Consider the following 17,659-nt stretch of genomic DNA (forward strand, 5'->3'; position numbering starts at 1 on the left):
TGCTGGCATGCCCCCCTCTACCATTGGCTGTCCTTTTCTCACTCTAGCTGCATGGAGCCGTTCTCCTCACTGTAGCTGCCAGGATACACAGACTTATTTGGTCCGTAAACACTGTAGTACCAAAATGCCTGGCTCTACCGAGCCCACTTGCCCTACCTGCGCCACTGCTCCCCCAGACCCCCTGGTACCCCCTGATGCCCTTTCGGTCCCGGTGGGTTCAGCCGCTCCACCAGCCTGGGTTTCTTCCCTGACCCAGTATATGGCTGACTTGACCCAAGTCTCCCATTCGGTGGCTGAGGCCTCCCAGGTAGTGGTGTCCGCCTTGAAGGGGTCTTCCCTGTGCAGGACCTCTGAGAGGGCCCGCTCCTAGTCTCCACATGCTTCACGCTCTCACAAGCGTACTAGGGGTGCCTCGTCTGACTCTTCCATTGAGTCTTCAGATAGACATGGGCGTTCCCCTCGTGGGTCCCGCCCCCCTGTCATCTGGGCACAAACGTCGCTCCTCCAGAGGACATTCTCGGAGTCTCCACTCTGCCACGCCAGAGCCGTGTACCCGGTCAGGGTCGCCCCCAGGACTGCCTCTACTCATTCACTTTCCCTGGTGGACGAGGCTTCCGAGCCGGCATCTGACTCAGAGGACCGCTCGGACTCAATTGCAACGGTGAACTCATTGGTGACGGCCATAAGAGACACCTTTCACTTAGAGGACCCAGGATCTTTGGATGTCAATCCAGGAGTATCCTTTCATCGTGCTAAGCCAGCACCTCAAAGGTTCAGCTCTCACCCTGACTTAGACGACATTCTGGAATCTGCATGGACACATCCAGACAAGAGGTTCCCAAGACAATCCAAGAATGTTATCCATTTGTCAAGGACTTTGTCGCTAAGGTGTTTTCCCCTCCCTCAGTGGATCCACCAATCTCCCGGATCTCTAGGGCGACTACACTGCCTCTGGCAGATGCCACTGCCTTCAAGGATCCCACGGACAAGAGGGTAGAATCCTTAGCGATGTTTGCTTCTGAAGCAGCTGGCTCTTCTCCTCCTCCCATCTTCACCTCGGAGTGGTGCCAAAAGCTCCATCAGGATATCTTAGCGGGATCCCCCCCAGAGGATCTATCTGCTCTGGCTCTCCAATGCTCTAAAGCTGGGGACTTTCTGTGCGCAGCTTCCATTTAGTCAGCCCGTTGTTCTGCCTTTGCTGTGGGTCACCTTGCGGTTCTCCGCCGCTCTATGTGGCTTAAAGCTTGGAATGCAGATGCCGCTTCCAAAAGGTCTCTCACTGAGCTTCCCTTTACTGGTGGCTGTCTTCTTGGCAAATGCCTTGATGAGATTATCTCAGAGGCAACGGGAGGTAAGAGTTCCTTGTTACCTCAAAATAAGGCTCGCCCTTCTTCCCAAAGGAAGTCCTTTTTCCTTTCGATCTGGCTCCAGCAAAGGGTCCTGGCAGGCGCCCTCGCGGGACAAGAAGGCTCCCTCGTTCCAGGCACGCCCGACTTGGAAGTCGGACTCCAACCGGTCCAGCCGTTTTGCGCCCAAATCGGGCAACCGCAAGCCCACTTCTGCATGAAGTGAGGCCCCCACCCGCGGTTTCTTTTCGGGTGGGAGGTCGTCTCTTGTTTTTCCGAGACATCTGGACTTCACACATTCAGGACTCTGGGGTCAGGGATGTGGTGTCCAACGGATACCGGATAGAATTCACCTCCCTTCCGAGGGATCGCTTTTTTCGATCCCAAGCCCCCCGGTCTCCTCCTCCTGGCGAAGCAATTTCGAGCGGCTCTCCAGTCTCTGCTTCTCCAGGGGGTTATCGTCCCCGTTCCTCCAGGGGAACATTTTCAGGGTTTCTATTCAAATTTTTTTGTGGTCCCCAAGAAGGACGGTTCTGTGCGACCAATCCTTGACCTCAAGAGTCTCAACAGTCACCTTCTCATCCACCACTTCAGAATGGAATCTCTCCGTTCAGTGGTGGCGTCCCTGGAACAAGGGGAGTTCCTTTCATCGGTGGACATCAAGGATGCCTACCTCCATGTGCCAATATTTCCGGGCCATCATCGGTACCTCCGCTTGCGGTTCTGGAGGGGCACTTTCAATTCGTAGCCCTCCCCTTTGGTCTTGCCACGGCTCCTCGGGTCTTTACAAAGATCCTTGCGCCAGTGATGGGCCTGTTCAGTCGAGGGGAACCTCGGTGATACTCTATCTGGACGACCTTCTCATCAAGGCTCCAACCAGAGCCCAGACTCTGGAGAATCTTGACATCACTCTCCACACTCTGACTCGCTTCGGGTGGATGGTCAACCGGGACAAGTGAGTCCTCTGTCCTACCCAGTCTCTAACCTTCCTGGGACTTCGGTTCGACACAGCCTCTGCCCGCATTTGTCTTCCGCCGGACAAACGTCTGGCACTCTGGTCGGGGGTCCGCTCCCTTCGGACCCAGGTATCAGTCTCCATCCACACTTGTATGGAGGTCCTGGGTCAGATGGTGGCAACTATGGAGGCCGTACCCTTTGCCCAGTTTCATTACCGCCCCCTTCAACTGGCGATTCTCTCTCGATGGAACAGGTCTCCTCTGTCCCTCGATCGTCAGATTGTTCTCCCTCGCTGGGTCCGTCAGTCTCTGCTCTGGTGGCTCCGCTTTCTCCAAGGGCGGTCATTTCTTCCCCTTCTCTGGCAGGTTGTTACAACGGATGCCAGCCTGTCGGGCTGGGGCGGCGTGTTCAGGGTTTGGACGGTTCAGGGACTCTGGTCTTCCCTGGAGACCCTTCTTCCGATAAACATATTGGAATTACGGGCGATTATTCTTTGTCTTCTTCATTTGGAGTCCCGTCTTCAGTCCCGTCCTGTCCGCGTTTAGTCGGACAACGCCATGGCCGTGGCGTACATAAATCGACAGGGCGGCGCTCGCAGCTCGGCAGCCATGGCCGAGATGACCAAGATTCTCACCTGAGCAGAGAGCAAGGTTCCGGCCATTTCGGCGATTCTCATTCCAGGAGTGCTCAACTGGGAAGCGGACTTCCTCAGTCGGTCTTCACCTGACCCCGGCGAGTGGTCTCTTCATCCGGAGGTCTTCGCGCAGCTCTGTGACCTCTGGGGCATTCCGGACGTGGTCCAAGTCCCGGGACCCTCAGGCTCTGGCCGTGGACACCCTAGTGATTCCTTGGGCGGGGTTCGCCCTACCTTTATCTGTTCCCTCCTCTTCTGCTCCTTCCTAGGGTGCTGAGGAAGCTCAAGGCAGAGGACGTCCCCGCCTTTCTGGTAGCTCCAGGTTGGCCCCGAAGTTCGTGGTACGCCGATGTAGTCAGGCACTTGGACGACTCTCCTCTGCGCCTTCCGCTCCGCCCGGACCTACTCTCTCAGGGTCCTCTTTGCCACCCTAATTTACAGTCGCTGCATTTGTTGGCGTGGCGGTAGGGCCCGCGGGTTCTCTTCCCAAGTCATTCACACCATGCTCTAGGCTCGTAAGCCCTCCTCCGCAAGAATTTACCACCGTACTTGGCGGTTTTATTTACGTTGGTGTGAAGCTCAGGACTTCTCCCCGGTGACCTTCTCGGTTCCCCGTCTTCTCTCCTTTTCTGCAGTCGAGGTTGGAACTGGGGTTGTCTCTCAGTTCCCTTAAGGTCAGGTTTCGGCCCCTGGTTTCTAATTCTCATGTCCGGACCTTCCTGCAAGGAGTGGCGCACGCTGTTCCTCCTTATCGGTCACCTTCTCCCCCTTGGGACTTGAATTTGGTTCTGAGTGCCCTCCAGAGTGCGCCCTTCGAACCCCTTAGAGAGGTGTCTCTCCGCCTCCTTTCTTGGAAAGTGGCATTTCTTGTTGCTATCACCTCCATCCGGAGGGTGTCTGAACTGGCAGCTCTTTCCTGCCGTTCTCCGTTTCTGGTGATTCACCAGGACAAGGTTGTTTTCCGGCCAGATCCTTCCTTTTTGCCTAAGGTGGTCTCTGCCTTTCATCTCAATGAGGACATTGTCCTCCCGTCCTTTTGTCCGGCTCCTTCTCATCCTAAGGAGCGCTTACTACGCAAGCTGGATGTAGTTCGGCCTGTTCGGTCTTATCTCTCCATAACTTCTTCCTTGCGTCAGTGTGATTCCTTTTTTGTCCTTGCGGTAGGTCTTCGCAAGGGACAACCTGCTTCCAAGGCCACCATTTCTTGGTGGATTCGGTCCGCCATTTCGGAAGCCTATCGCTGTAAGGGGAAGATTCCTCCTTTCAGGGTTGTGGCTCATTCTACACGTTCTGTTGGGGCATCCTGGGCTCTCCAGAATAGAGCCTCGGCCTCGCAGATTTGCAAGGCGGCTACCTGGTTGTCTTTGCACACTTTCTCGAGGTTTTACCGAGTTCATACTTTCGCATCGGCTGATGCTAGTCTGGGTCGTAAAGTGTTGCAGGCGGCAGTGGATCGGCCATCTGCCTGATTACTTATCTGCCCACCCAAGGGACGGCTTTGGTACGTCCCACGGTCTATGTCCCCCAATGGAGCCGATAGAGAAAAGGAGATTTTTGTTTACTTACCGTAAAATCTCTTTCTCAAAGGATCCATTGGGGGACACAGCTCCCGCCCTTTTTGGGATTTTCCTTTTAGTTCTCTGTCCGAGGGTGTGTTCAGTTATGTTTTTTCTTCTGTTTCTCGGACAGTTTGGGGTTTTTCTTTGACCTATTAGTCTCCTCCTATTGCGTTGGAACTTAAACTGACTAGCTCAGAGCCTGAAGGCGGGTATATCCTGCTGGGAGCAGCCGACTTTTTTTTATTACCATAGTATCACACCTCCTAGAGACAGCAGCATACACCCACGGTCTGTGTCCCCCAATGGATCCTTCGAGAAAGAGATTTTACGGTAAGTAAACAAAAATCTCCTTTTTGTTTTTGGATTTCTTTTTTTTTTCTGTCCAGTGCTCTCTGTCGATACCTCTGTCTGTATCAGCAACTGTCCAGAGCAGCATATGTTTGCTATGGGGATTTGCTCCTGTTCTGGACAGCTCCTTATTTGGACAGGGTTGTCAGCAGAGAGCACTGTGGGCAGAAAAAAAAAATCCAAGAAGAAAATAACTTTCTCAGTAGTATACAGAAGCTAATAAATACTGGAAGGATAAAGATTTTTTTAATAGAAGTAGTTTACAAATCTGTTTCATTTTCTGGCACCAGTTGATAAAAAAATAAAATAAAAAAAAAGTGTTCCACAGGAGTGCCCCTTTACCCCTTAAGGACGCAGGGTTTTTTAGTTTGTGGTTTTTCGTTTTTCCTCCTTTCCTTTTAAAAATCATAACCCTTTCAATTTTCCACCTAAAAATCCATATTATGGCTTATTTTTTGCGTCACCAATTCTACTTTGCAGTGACATCAGTAATTTTACCCAAAAATCCACGGCGGAACAGAAAGAAAAAGCATTGTGCGACAAAATTGAAGAAAAAACACCATTGTGTAACTTTTGGGGGCTTCCGTTTCTACGCAGTGCATATTTCGGTAAAAATTACACCTTATCATTATTCTGTAGGTCCATACGGTTAAAAGGATACCCTACTTATATAGGTTTAATTTTGTCGTACTTCTGGAAAAAATCATAACTACATGCAGGAACATTTATACATTTTAAAATGTCCTCTTCTGACCCCTATAACTTTTTTATTTTTCCACGTACAGGGCGGTATGAGGGCTAATTTTTTGCACTGTGATCTGAAGTTTTTATCGGTACCATTTTTGTTTTGATCGGATTTTTTGATCACTTTTTATTCATTTTTTAATGATATAAAAAGTGACCAAAAATACGCTTTTTGGGACTTTGGATTTTTTTTACGTGTACGCCATTGACCGTGCGGTTTAATTAATAATATATTTTTATAGTTCGGACATTTACGCATGCGGCGATACCACATATGTTTATTTTTATTTACACTTTTATTTTTTTTAATGGGAAAAGGGGTGATTCAAACTTTTATTAGGAGAGGGGTTAAATGATCTTTATTTACACTTTTTTTTTTAACTTTTTTTTTTTTTTTTGCAGTGTTATAGCTCCCATAGGGGCCTATAACATTACATACACTGATCTTTTACACAGATCACTGGCATGTATTAACACGCCTGTGATCAGTGTTATCGGCACTTGACTGCTCCTGCCTGGATCTTGGGCACGGAGCAGTCATTCGCCGATTGGACACCGAGGAGGTAGGTAGTGTCCTGGAAGCTGTTCGGGATGCCGCGATTTCACCGAGGCCCGACTGAGCATCAGGGATAGTTTCACTTTCGCTTCAGACGCAGCGATCAGCTTTATCGCCGCGTCTGAAGGGTTAATACAGGACATCACCGCGATCAGTGATTTCCTGTATTAGCCACGAGTCCCGGCCATTGATGGCCACCGGGACCGACCCGATATGACGCGGGGTCACTGCGTGACCCCTCGGCATATTGCGGGAGCCGGCGCAGGATGTAAATATACGTCCTTCGTCGTTAAGGAGTTAATATTTTTTGAGAACCCTGCATGTTCTTTGCTTCGAGTATTTATTTTTAACAGGGCTATTCCATGGCAGATGATTCTTTCTGCAAATTCTGCTTGTAAATGCATTGCCGTCTTTGATTTCTGAGTGGTCCTAGTGCCCGCCGGATCATTAAAATGTGCGGAATATCTTCTGCTGGGAGAGGAGTGGTCAAAGAGTGATAATGTATTACTGTAGTTCACAGGAAGTCCCAGCCACAAAGAGACTGACATTCTATCAGTACATATTAAAGCATATTAAAGGAGATGTCCAATGCAGACTTTTTCTTTTCCATCCTGCCTGGGCAGCAAAAAAAGACAAAACAAACTTTCACTTACCTCCCTAAGTTCTCCCAGAGCTCCGCAACAGCTGATTGGTCGGCTGGGCTGTCTGCTTCGTACTTCCATTAGCCCAGTACGTCACACAGCGCTTCAGCCTATCACCGGCCGCAGCAATGTCCGGTGATAGGCTGAAGCGCCGTGTGACGTACCGGGCTAAGAGAAGTAGGAAGTAAACAGCCCGGCCGACCGATCAGCTTTTGCGGAGCTCCGGGGGAACATATGGAGGGAAGTGAAAGTTTTTGTCCTTTTTTGCAGCCCGGGCAGGATGGAATAGAAAAAGTAATCTCCGTTAAAGAAAGGACATCTCCGTTAAAGAAATAAATGGACGTAGCTGAACTGGAGTGACACAGATGAAACTGCAGGAATAGTGTTGGTGAAATTAGTAGTATAGTTACAGCAAGCACTCGCAACACATGCACAAACATGTTTTACGCTTCTCTTAAACCAGTATGTACATAATCTTAAAGGCTATGGCCACTTTTGAATGCATCTTTTTATTAATGCATTATGCTTATTTTGGTATCATTTATCTAATAGGTTGATATTAACAGGGTAAGCTCTTCAGCAGCCATCATGTTTCTCACACACACACACACACACACACGCACGCACTCTGCAGGCAGTAAAATTCATTAAACTTTCTGATGTCTTGGACTCCAATCCCTCTTTTTCCTTTCCTGAACACATTTGCAGCACTACACAGAATCCACTCATATGAAACTGTACTCAGTGGAGTTTATTATCTCTGGTATACTTGTGGTGTCCCGGTATAGAATCTGGTTCTGTACAGTTCCTAAAGTCCCACAGGGCTCTCCTGCAGGGTCCCCTTAAGTCATGATATGGTATTGTATATTAAGTATGTACATCTATTTTATGTATTGTACAGTGAATGTAAGTAATATATGAAGGTTGTTAGGATATATACCCTGTATAGGACCTCCCTAAGGTCATGTGATATGTTATGTGCTATGTGATCACATGATATACCCAAAGTTGCATAAGCACAGGTAACCACAGGCAACCAGCTACAAATGGGCTTTAGTCCAGCCCCCTGATATATAAGGGGCTGTAGTCTCCACATTTTCTCTCTCTCTCTTGGTTCCTGCTCTTTAGACCTGGACAAGAAAGCAAGCACAAGTCCTGTACAAGTCAAGTCCAGCATATCTAGGCCAAAGCCTAAAAGTCTGCAGCCACATCAGATCTATGAGTAAAATTCAAGTCTCTACTGTCCCTACCAAAGTCATAACAGTTGTACAGTGGCCTGCATCATCATTATTACGACTACAAGTCCAAGCAAGCCTGAGAGGTTCCCTGTGTCCCGATCACCTCTGTGGAAGTTGGCGGTTTGTAAAGACTGTTTTCTGCCTTCTTCAGTAAAGTTCCAGTTGCATCAAAACCTGCTTTGGACTCTCATTTACTATATGCTGTTTTGGGTTGGTTGTCGGCGGTACCCTACACCATTCAACCACATCCTGGCATCACGAACACTAGGGGTTAATAACCTCTTGCCCCAGGGGTTAATACCATCTGGCCCCGCTACCTACACCGCTACACCCCGTGGTCCCACCATAACACCGTGGTCACCACATACTTACTTACTTACTTACATATAAAATTACCTCTGTCCATGTCAGGAACTGTCCAGAGTACAAGCAAATCCCCATAGCAAACCTCTCCTGCTCTGGGCAGTTCCTGATATGGACAGAGGTGTCGGCAGAGAGCACTGTGGTCAGACTGAAAAGAACAACTCAACTTCCTCTGGAGCATACAGAAGCTAAGTACTGGAAGGATTAAGATTTTTTAATAGAAGCAATTTACAAATCAGTAGCATAGAAGGAAAAGACAGCCTGGCACTGCTGATGCATACACCTGTAGGATGTGTGGCTGATCGGAACACACCTGCAGCGTAACAGAGGCAGCCAGGCAGTGGTGCAAACTTATAGTGATGTGAAGATTAAAGTTCAACGTATCAACTCGAACCGAAGAAATAATAAGTGCACTCACCGCAGAATGGCTGCTACATCTGGTAGTTTTATTGGAAGTCCATAAGACAAAACAGTGCAGGGAGGTAACGAACAAGGTGAGCTGAGGCTATGGTCCCGTCTCGCGCTACATGCGCTTCATAAGGTTTCCCTGCACGGTTTTGTCTTATTGACTTCCAATAAAAGTAGCAACCAGATGTAGCAGCCATTCTGCGGTGAGTGCACTTATTATTTCTTCGGTTCAAGTCAATTTACAAATGTTTAACTTTGTGGTACCAGTTAATATTAAAACATTTTTTTCCACAGGGGTATGGCCGCTGGGGACGCCCGTAATCTCCCTGCTGCCCCCAGCATTCGTTTAGAGCTTCGGGTGCGAGGTAGAGGCTTGTTACATCATGGTCATGCCACATATATTTGTAGGGAATCAAAACCCACAAGGAAAACTACACTGCACTCTTTGTAAATCAGGGCCAGATATCTGATCGCAGGGGTTTCGCCGCTGGGGACACCCACAATCTCCCTGCTGCACCCAGCATTCGTTTAGAGCATCACGCCCCCTCCCATAGACTTGCATTGAGGGGGCGGAACCGTTATGTCACGAGCCCCCGCCCCTTATCGCCAGTCATCCGGCACCGGATGTCTGGGGTGCTGCAGCCGAGATCGGATAGGGGATAAGATGTCTAGGGGCGGAGTACCCCTTTTTAAGGCTGTGTTCACATTTTGTGTTTGTATTGCATTTTTTTTTACACATTATACTGCATTATAGTCTGTGTTCACATGTTGCAGCTAACTAGCTGTACTGCAGCTCATTACAGCATGCGGTGTTGCCCGCACAACCAAAATTGCGGTAAAAATTGTGTTTTGTCAATGATTATGCAAATCATGCAAATTGTGGTTAAATGCTGCATTTTTTTAGAGAAAGTCCGGAAAAAATATTAACTGAAATGAACTGATATTTACTGCAATTAAAGCAGAAGTAGCCTATGTTTCTCTTAGTTGTGATATATTTTAGTGTTCACAGTAAATAAAGGTCTACAGTGTCAGACACTTTTCTCATTACTTTGCTGTGCTTGTTATTACACATGGCTCTTATCATTTAGATGCGTCACGGATTGTTATGTCAAGGCTGATTACCAATTCAAGGGCATCAGCCTGTCTCTGTGCCAACACATTGGTCATCCCTTCTGCCCTCATCTCTCTGCCTCTGATTGTCCATGAACTTTGACTCAGATCTACAGAAGCCAACAGTGAAAGTCCACAAATCTGCAAAAGCAAATAAAGAAGCCTGTGTCTTTAGTTCTATTACAATAGTTTTCTTTATGGAAGATAGTTATGTTGTTTTTATGTAACTATAAATACTAAAAATCTGGTGACTTTCCTAAAAGCCATGGCATAATTTCGGTTTGTAATGTATTTTATTTGGCTTCTTTTGACAGGTGCAAATATTACTAAAACTATGGAGCAATGGGTTTAGTATAGATGATGGAGAGCTTCGCTCCTACGCAGATCCAGTCAATGCTCAGTTTCTGGAATCTATTAAGAGAGGGTAATGTATTTTTGTTTTACCCGTATGGATTCTGGAGTTTTGCAGCAGTTATTACTTAAAGGGTTATTCCGCCCCTAGATATCTTATTCCGCCCCTAGACATCCAAAGGTGCAGCAGGGAGATTGCGGGGGTCCTCAGTGGTGGGACCCCCGTGATCAGACATCTTATCCCCTATCCTTTGGATAGGGGATAAGATGTCTAGGGGCGGAGTACCCCTTTAAACTGTCTGTACTCGAAAATACCTTCAGAAATTGTAGGCACAGCAGATATAAAAGCAGCTGTTTAGGATTTTGACTTGGTGATCACAAATGTGGCAGACTTTAGAGCCAAAGTAATAGCCCATTCAAACTGTCTTGCCATCAGTGGTGATGGATGGTGCAGGTCCGCTCGCTGCGGACAGAAAAGTAGAAAGGAAAGTCTAATCCTTTTTTAAATACTTGTTTGGCTCAAAACATGCCACAAAACTGTGTGGAATTCCATCATTTGGGAATAAGGTGGTGGTGTTTTATTATATTAATTGTAGTTGACCTAATGATATTCAGGGGGTTGATATCACAGTGATGCTGTGCAAGTCAGTCATGGTCTCCCAAACCATTTTCACTTTGGATATCACTTTGCATAGAAGCATTTTTGCTAAAACAGGAAAGCTTGTTTTCACTATTTCCACAAAGATGGAAGTTATCTAGAATTTGACTGTTGTATGGACTAAATAGACCCCAATTTTTGCACCATTCTTTTTTTATTCTAGTGACAAACTGTAGCTATAGAGGATGTAAACAGTTGCACGCCCCAGTTATAAGAATTATAAAGCTTTTGCAGTGGGGCCAATGAGCTTCAAGTCCTCCTACCTAATCATCTGCTGAACATAACCTGAATGAGTTAAAGGAGTATTTTTATCTGGACATTTATGGTATATCCATAGGCTATCCAGAGGTGGGATCCACATCTATCTCAAGATTGAGTGGCTTCCAACAGTTGGTTGAACCCCTGAACAGCTGTTCTACATAGTTTGCTCAACTCAAACCTGCATGGGAGTTATGTAAACAGCGTAAGATTACAAGCTAAACTGTTTGTCATGTGGTAGTTTTGAAAACCGCATATTTTGCTGTTTGCATTAACATCAATGGTAGTAACACAAACTGAGTAAAACAGCCGCCCTAGCTATTTTCGGCTTTCTAAACACCTCCTGACCAGCAGCTGTCGGTCAGTCTCATGTCATACTCTTTGATATGTCATAAATGTCTAGATGAGAGTACCCCGTTAATGTGATGATTATTAAGTGTGATATTGTGCATGTGAATGTGTTTTACTTATTATAAAAGAAAATTGTGACTTGTTCCTAATAATTCTCAGTTTATTTTATTTCAGGGAAATCCCTTTAGAGCTCCAGTGGATGGTACATGGGGGTCAAGTCAGTTTAGACATGGAAGACCATCAAGACCAAGAATATGTTAAACCTAGGCTAAAATTCAAGGCCTTTAGTGGTGAGGGCAAAAAACTCGGAAGGTACAACATTATTTGTTTTACTAATGTGCATTTGTTAGTGATATGATATACCATGAAGTATATTCCATATATAAAAACTGAGTCTTTTGTGTGTTGTTGTAAAAAGGTGGAACTAATAAATAGGTTTGTACTGAATCCAGCATATGCAAAGAAGCCTGATTTATAGCTTAGTGTAGTATCTATGATGTAAACAGTTCTGTAGAATCTTATGAGCCATTTAGTCACTTTTTTTTTTTTTTTTTTGCCCGATTCCTTGTATAAATCACATCTTGTTTTGCACTGATCATTATTCTGAGCAAGCCTATGTCAGGAGAATATTGTAGGAACAATCAAACAATGATCCCTTACTATTTGTAAATCTTTCAGTGTTACCAGGGACTCAACAGCTCCCACTAACAGAGGGATCCTTCAGAAAGGGATTTAATGTTGTTAATAGTATATCATTTAGTTTTGTGCCATCAGTCCATGTTGGCAAAAAAAAAAAAAAAAATAACATTTTAAGAAAATATATTTTAGGCAATACCTTCATGTGGAATTTTATTCTTCTAAATAGGAAGCTTTACAATACTTTACATGCAGGGGTATATAAGGCCTCTCTGCTGCCTGAGCAGAACTATAGAAAGGTGAAAGGGACTTGTTCTCCAACACAGAGAAGAGTTAATCACTGTGTATATTAGTGATTCCAGTGCTGTTACATCCAGCAATTTACAAGGGGAGTCTTCTCTGGTCACATTTGTTCACTTTTGTTGGCCAGCCGAGCCCGCCAAGACAATTTGTTCCACCCATTACTGGCCTTTGCAGAATTGCGACACAAACATCTTAGGCTACTTACTTTTCCAACACCCTTGGCACTTCTTTTTGCCCTTTCATCTACAGGGCCCAAGTAGTAATAAGGCCTTCCTTGGTGCTCCGATAGTAAAAGCGCATCCTTTTGTGCTTGCTTTTATGGCCCCCATATGCCATCATACAGTAGACAAGTAGATCCCCCATATAGGTAGCAAAATAGTTAAGCCCCCATTATGGTTAGTGCCTGTCTTCTCCTTTAAAGGAGTACTCCGGGGAACTAACCCCATAGCCCATCCTTTCCCTCTCACCAACCTATGTATTTATCTAAATATCATTCATTGGCTATATAGAGCAGTTTCCCTCTCTCAGCCGTCACTTACATGCAGGGGGTGAGAGAAAAACGTCATTATCAGATCCACCTTGTCTTTGTGCAAACCCCTCACTGAGACTAGCCCCCACCCTCCTGGAAGACAAACACCACGTGATTTCTGTCTAGGGCTCTGGCTTGACAGTCACCCCTCCCCCCCCCCACACACAAACACACTTTCTGTGGATCTTGCCGGGAGAAAAACAGCCCAGTCTCCTAAGCACATATGGCTGCTTTTTGCCTGCTGTAGATCTAATCACTGACTGCTGCCATTCACAGCATAGCATCATTTATTGCTGGGGGAAGCATATTATTCACAGAAAAAAATCACCAATAAAGTTCTAGATACAATAAAACTTAACCTTTACTTCAAATAGATAGTAAATCATAGATACAAAAGACATGCTATAAGTACACAACACATAGACATAAAAAAAAACAGCAACAAAAGATATGTGGGACAGGGGAAAGGATACATGTACCTATTCTAACAGATATAGACTAACCCTACCTAAAGGCTGAATAAACCCTCCCTAAAACGAAGTGTGAAATGGGGACGGGGAATTGTACAAAATACACATATGTGAATATTAATTAAAATACAATATGAAGGTTGTGGCAAACCTCTCTTACCAACGCATTTTGCCCACTAATTTTGTGGGCTCATTAGGGTATATTGAGGGATAGAAAAAAAGACAGTGATAAAGGCACCCAGGTCTCCAGTAAAAAGTATCGCAACCAGGTAGAGGATGTGAAGTAAAATCTTGTTTAAGAAAATCAAACAAGTTAAAACAATGTGTTTCGGGGTGTAGCAACCCCTTCATCAGATTGAAAAATGCATACAACAGACTGAGCATGTGGGCTTTTTATACTGTGGTAAGCACTGTTCATTTATGATTTAATCTAACAATTATAAAGACCAAAACAACTATACACCTACGAATCTAACAATTATTAGCCTGCATTTAATCTACATTAGCCTGCTTTGACTATTATGTTTAGCCATTTGTTATTTGACGATTGTGTCTAATTACTATTTACTAATTGCGATAATGTGTATCTCATTTGTGAAAATAGCAGCACCTTATACCTTATCGACTACATTGTGGTTCCTTCCTATTCCCTGATGAACCTGTGTAGAAGAGGAAAGAAAGGCCCAGAAAAGGCGCCTTGTGCGTTACCCTTGTATTGAATGGACAGGGGGGAAGGGGAGTCCAAGACTCTATATAAAGTCGCAGCTCACTTAAGCGTATAGTAAATACGCATATAACCTCAATTCGAGGTGTAGGAGATCTCGTGCAGGATCAAGGTCTCAGGAGGTAACCAGAGGAGATCCTGATGTGAAGTTCGAGGGATAGAAAAGAAGACCTTGATAAAGGCGCCCATGTATCCAGTAAAAAGTATCACAACCAGGTATAGGATGTGAAGTAAAATCGTGTTTAATTAAGAAAATAAAACAAGTTAAAACGAGAACGCCTTTTGGGATGTAGCAACCCCTTCATCAGATTGAAAAAATGCATACAACATACTGAAAAATAAGTAATGCAGGCTTTTCTAATGAGTTGATCTCAGAGAATAAATAGTAATTTTGCAATCTTGTAGAGATGACTGCATGTATTCCGTCCGGTGTGTAGCGGGACAGTAGCCACCTCCAGGAATTTCCTATGTGGAACAAAAATCTAACATCTAAAATTAACAAAGTAGAGAGAGAGAGATACTAAACAAAATACTGGGCAGACTCTCTAGAGACAGAAGATTACACTACAAACAATGTCTGTTATTGGCTCAAATCAGACAACATACGACCACCCACCACCACCCCAATAAAGCCAGAACTGCTCCTAATTAACAGTACATCCCCCATAGAGAACACAAACTAGATACCCTCAGTCTAAATGCTCTGGCTATTACAAATCAAATATCACTAAACCCCATATCTCCAAACCACAACTCACCAGAGCATTTATACCATCTATCCACAATAAACCTAGTGTTCCTTCTCATTTCTCACCCAATGTACACATCCAACACCATCATTAGTTAAAAACAATATCCACATTCTGGAACCACCATCTAAGCCCTCTCAACATGTATTGGTCCACCAGGCACAAATTCATTCCACACCTCAAACCATTCCAGAAGAATTCCTATCGTTCTTCAGTGAACAGACCGCCACAACATCATGTACTCTACCATCTGGTTGCTATGATTCTATCACAGAGCTATCATCAGATGACTCTTCTGAGCATACATCATATAGCTGACACTCCAGTTATTTCACTATCACCAGATCATACTTTCCATACTCCTGCTACTTCCAATATACCAACAAACAAATCATTTTATCAATGGAGACGTCACAGTTTTTTTTAGGCCTACCATCAACTCTCACATCTCCGCTCATGCCAGTGACACTCAACCACCCCAACAGAAAAAGTCCACCTAGCCCCTCCTCTGGGCATAAAACAAAAAAAAAACAGAAAGAGAGGGTGTAGAAGCGGCAGAAGAGAGAGAAAAGAGAAAGCGAAAACACACACCAAACAGCAACTTCAAATCTAGTTAACATTTTTAATCTATCTATCCTTGTTTAGTACCTCTAGAGAGGATAGTTTTGAAGAGAGGCCTCTCTTTTTTTTGCACGACCAGCGGCTCCAATGATTTTCAACTTTTTTTCGACCTCAACTCATTCAACAGTAAACTAACTCTAAAACGTCACGTCAATATGTCAGATTCCACAAACTGTTCCAGCAATCCCACACCGGTTCTCCCCAGAGAAAACTCTCTACAACCACCCCCTGTTTCCACTAACTTAAAACCAAAATCTAATTTCTGTCCACTGCACCATTGTGGCATCTTTATAGAAACATTTTCTTCCTTGGTTTCAAAAGACTTTTGAAAAACTAAAACCCAATCTAATATAAATCAAATATTTTTATAAAAGAGAAAAAAGCCCTTACTAATTTATCAAAAAATTCTGACATAATCATCAAACCCATGGATAAAAGCGGAGGAATTATTATATTGAAAAGAGAGGACTATATTGAGGAAGCATTAAGGCAATTATCTGACCCTACATTTTATAAAGTACTCTTTCAATCCAATTTCCAAATACAATGTGGAACTAAGGTCTCTTGTTAGCCACTATCATAAAAAAGGTGTTTTAAGAAAGCAGGAAACAGAATATATTTTAATTACTGAACCCGCTCTTCCAATATTTTATTATCTTCCAAAAGTACATAAAGATCCCCCCCCAAAAAAACACCCGGCAGACCCATATCGGGCATAAATTCTCTAACGGCAGATTTATCTCATTACATTGATATCATTCTTCAAAGATACGTCATTACCCTAGAATCATATCTGAAAGACACTGCTGCTTTTATTTCTTCTATTTTACAGCTTAAATGGGAAAAATAATGTCTCTTTGTAACAATGGACATCTCATCATTAAATACAATTTATTGAGCATTAATTGAGTCTTAACACCATTTCTTATTATTTTACTACCACAGGAACAGAATGATTTTATCCTGAAAGGAATTGAATTTATTTTAACACACAACTACTTTTCATTTTTAAACCATATTTCTACTCAACAGAGGGGTACCGCGATGGGGACGCATTGGGCGCTTTAAGAACACTGTTTTATACATGCACCCCTCTTTTACCCACTGTAAATATTACAAACTTTATATTGACAACATTTTTGTGTTGGACGGTACCCTTGAAGAACTCGCCTCTTTTACAACAACTCAATAACAATGACTGGAGTTTAACTTTTACACAAAATATTTATAATAATAATGCAGAATTTTTAGACGTGGTTGTCTTCCATACAGATGATTTTAAGATTAAAGCGTACCAATAATCTCCCCCAAATAATAAAAAACTTGTGTTACTCAGTACCTCACCCTGATCATGTACATCTAAGTTTTGTGTGTTTAGCCCCTATATTTCTAATAAAACAGCTTACATCAGTTGCAGTCTCTATTCTCATCTTCGCTCAGGCAGGGGGCCAGTTCCTCTTCTGCCCTCACTCTACATGACTAAACTTCCGCCCTCACTGTGTGTCACTGAGTCCAGGAGGGAGCCTGGCAGTCAGCCAATCACTGCAGGCTGCTCTGTAACCCTTTCCTCTCTGGATCTCCTCATCCTCTGCTCCTCTTACATAATGCATAAGATTTTGTGTGTAGGGGACTACAAATCCCAGCCAGTCGTGCAATATGTAAGAGGAGCAGAGGATAATATATATATTATCTTCTGATTCTCTTACATTTTGCATGACTGCTGGGATTTGTAGTCCCCTACACACAATGGCCCTCATTTTCTATTGCAAACCCGACATCTAATCTTCTGCTCCACTTTCATATTGCATAAGATATTGTGTGTAGAGGACTACAAATCCCAGCCAGTCGTGCAATATGTAAGAGGAGCAGACGATAATATATATATTATCTTCTGATTCTCTTACATTTTGCATGACTGGCTGGGATTTGTAGTCCCCTACACACAATGGTCCTCATTTACTATTGCAAACCCGACATGTTCTGAATAAAAAAAAACCCGACTAACTCTCCATTTTGCTAAGAAAACCCGAAAAAGTGGCGTGGCTGTTCTGAAAAGGGGGCGTGGTCACTGAAAAGGGGCGTGTTCCTGACATTTTCACAAAAAA

General features: G+C 44.3%; 1 protein-coding gene across 1 annotated transcript in view; it reads left to right on the forward strand.

Moving 5' to 3' along the window:
• Window positions 1–17,659, forward strand: part of UBXN2B (UBX domain protein 2B) — a 78,816-nt gene that overhangs the window by 34,766 nt on the left and 26,391 nt on the right. Inside the window, exons 5-6 of the mRNA XM_056522002.1 lie at window positions 10,219–10,328; window positions 11,697–11,834. Of these exons, the coding sequence (XP_056377977.1) occupies window positions 10,219–10,328; window positions 11,697–11,834 (248 nt within the window). The remainder of the gene's footprint in view (window positions 1–10,218; window positions 10,329–11,696; window positions 11,835–17,659) is intronic.

The sequence above is a fragment of the Hyla sarda genome, chromosome 5 (assembly GCF_029499605.1).
Source record: "Hyla sarda isolate aHylSar1 chromosome 5, aHylSar1.hap1, whole genome shotgun sequence".
Classification (NCBI taxonomy): Eukaryota; Metazoa; Chordata; class Amphibia; order Anura; family Hylidae; genus Hyla; species Hyla sarda.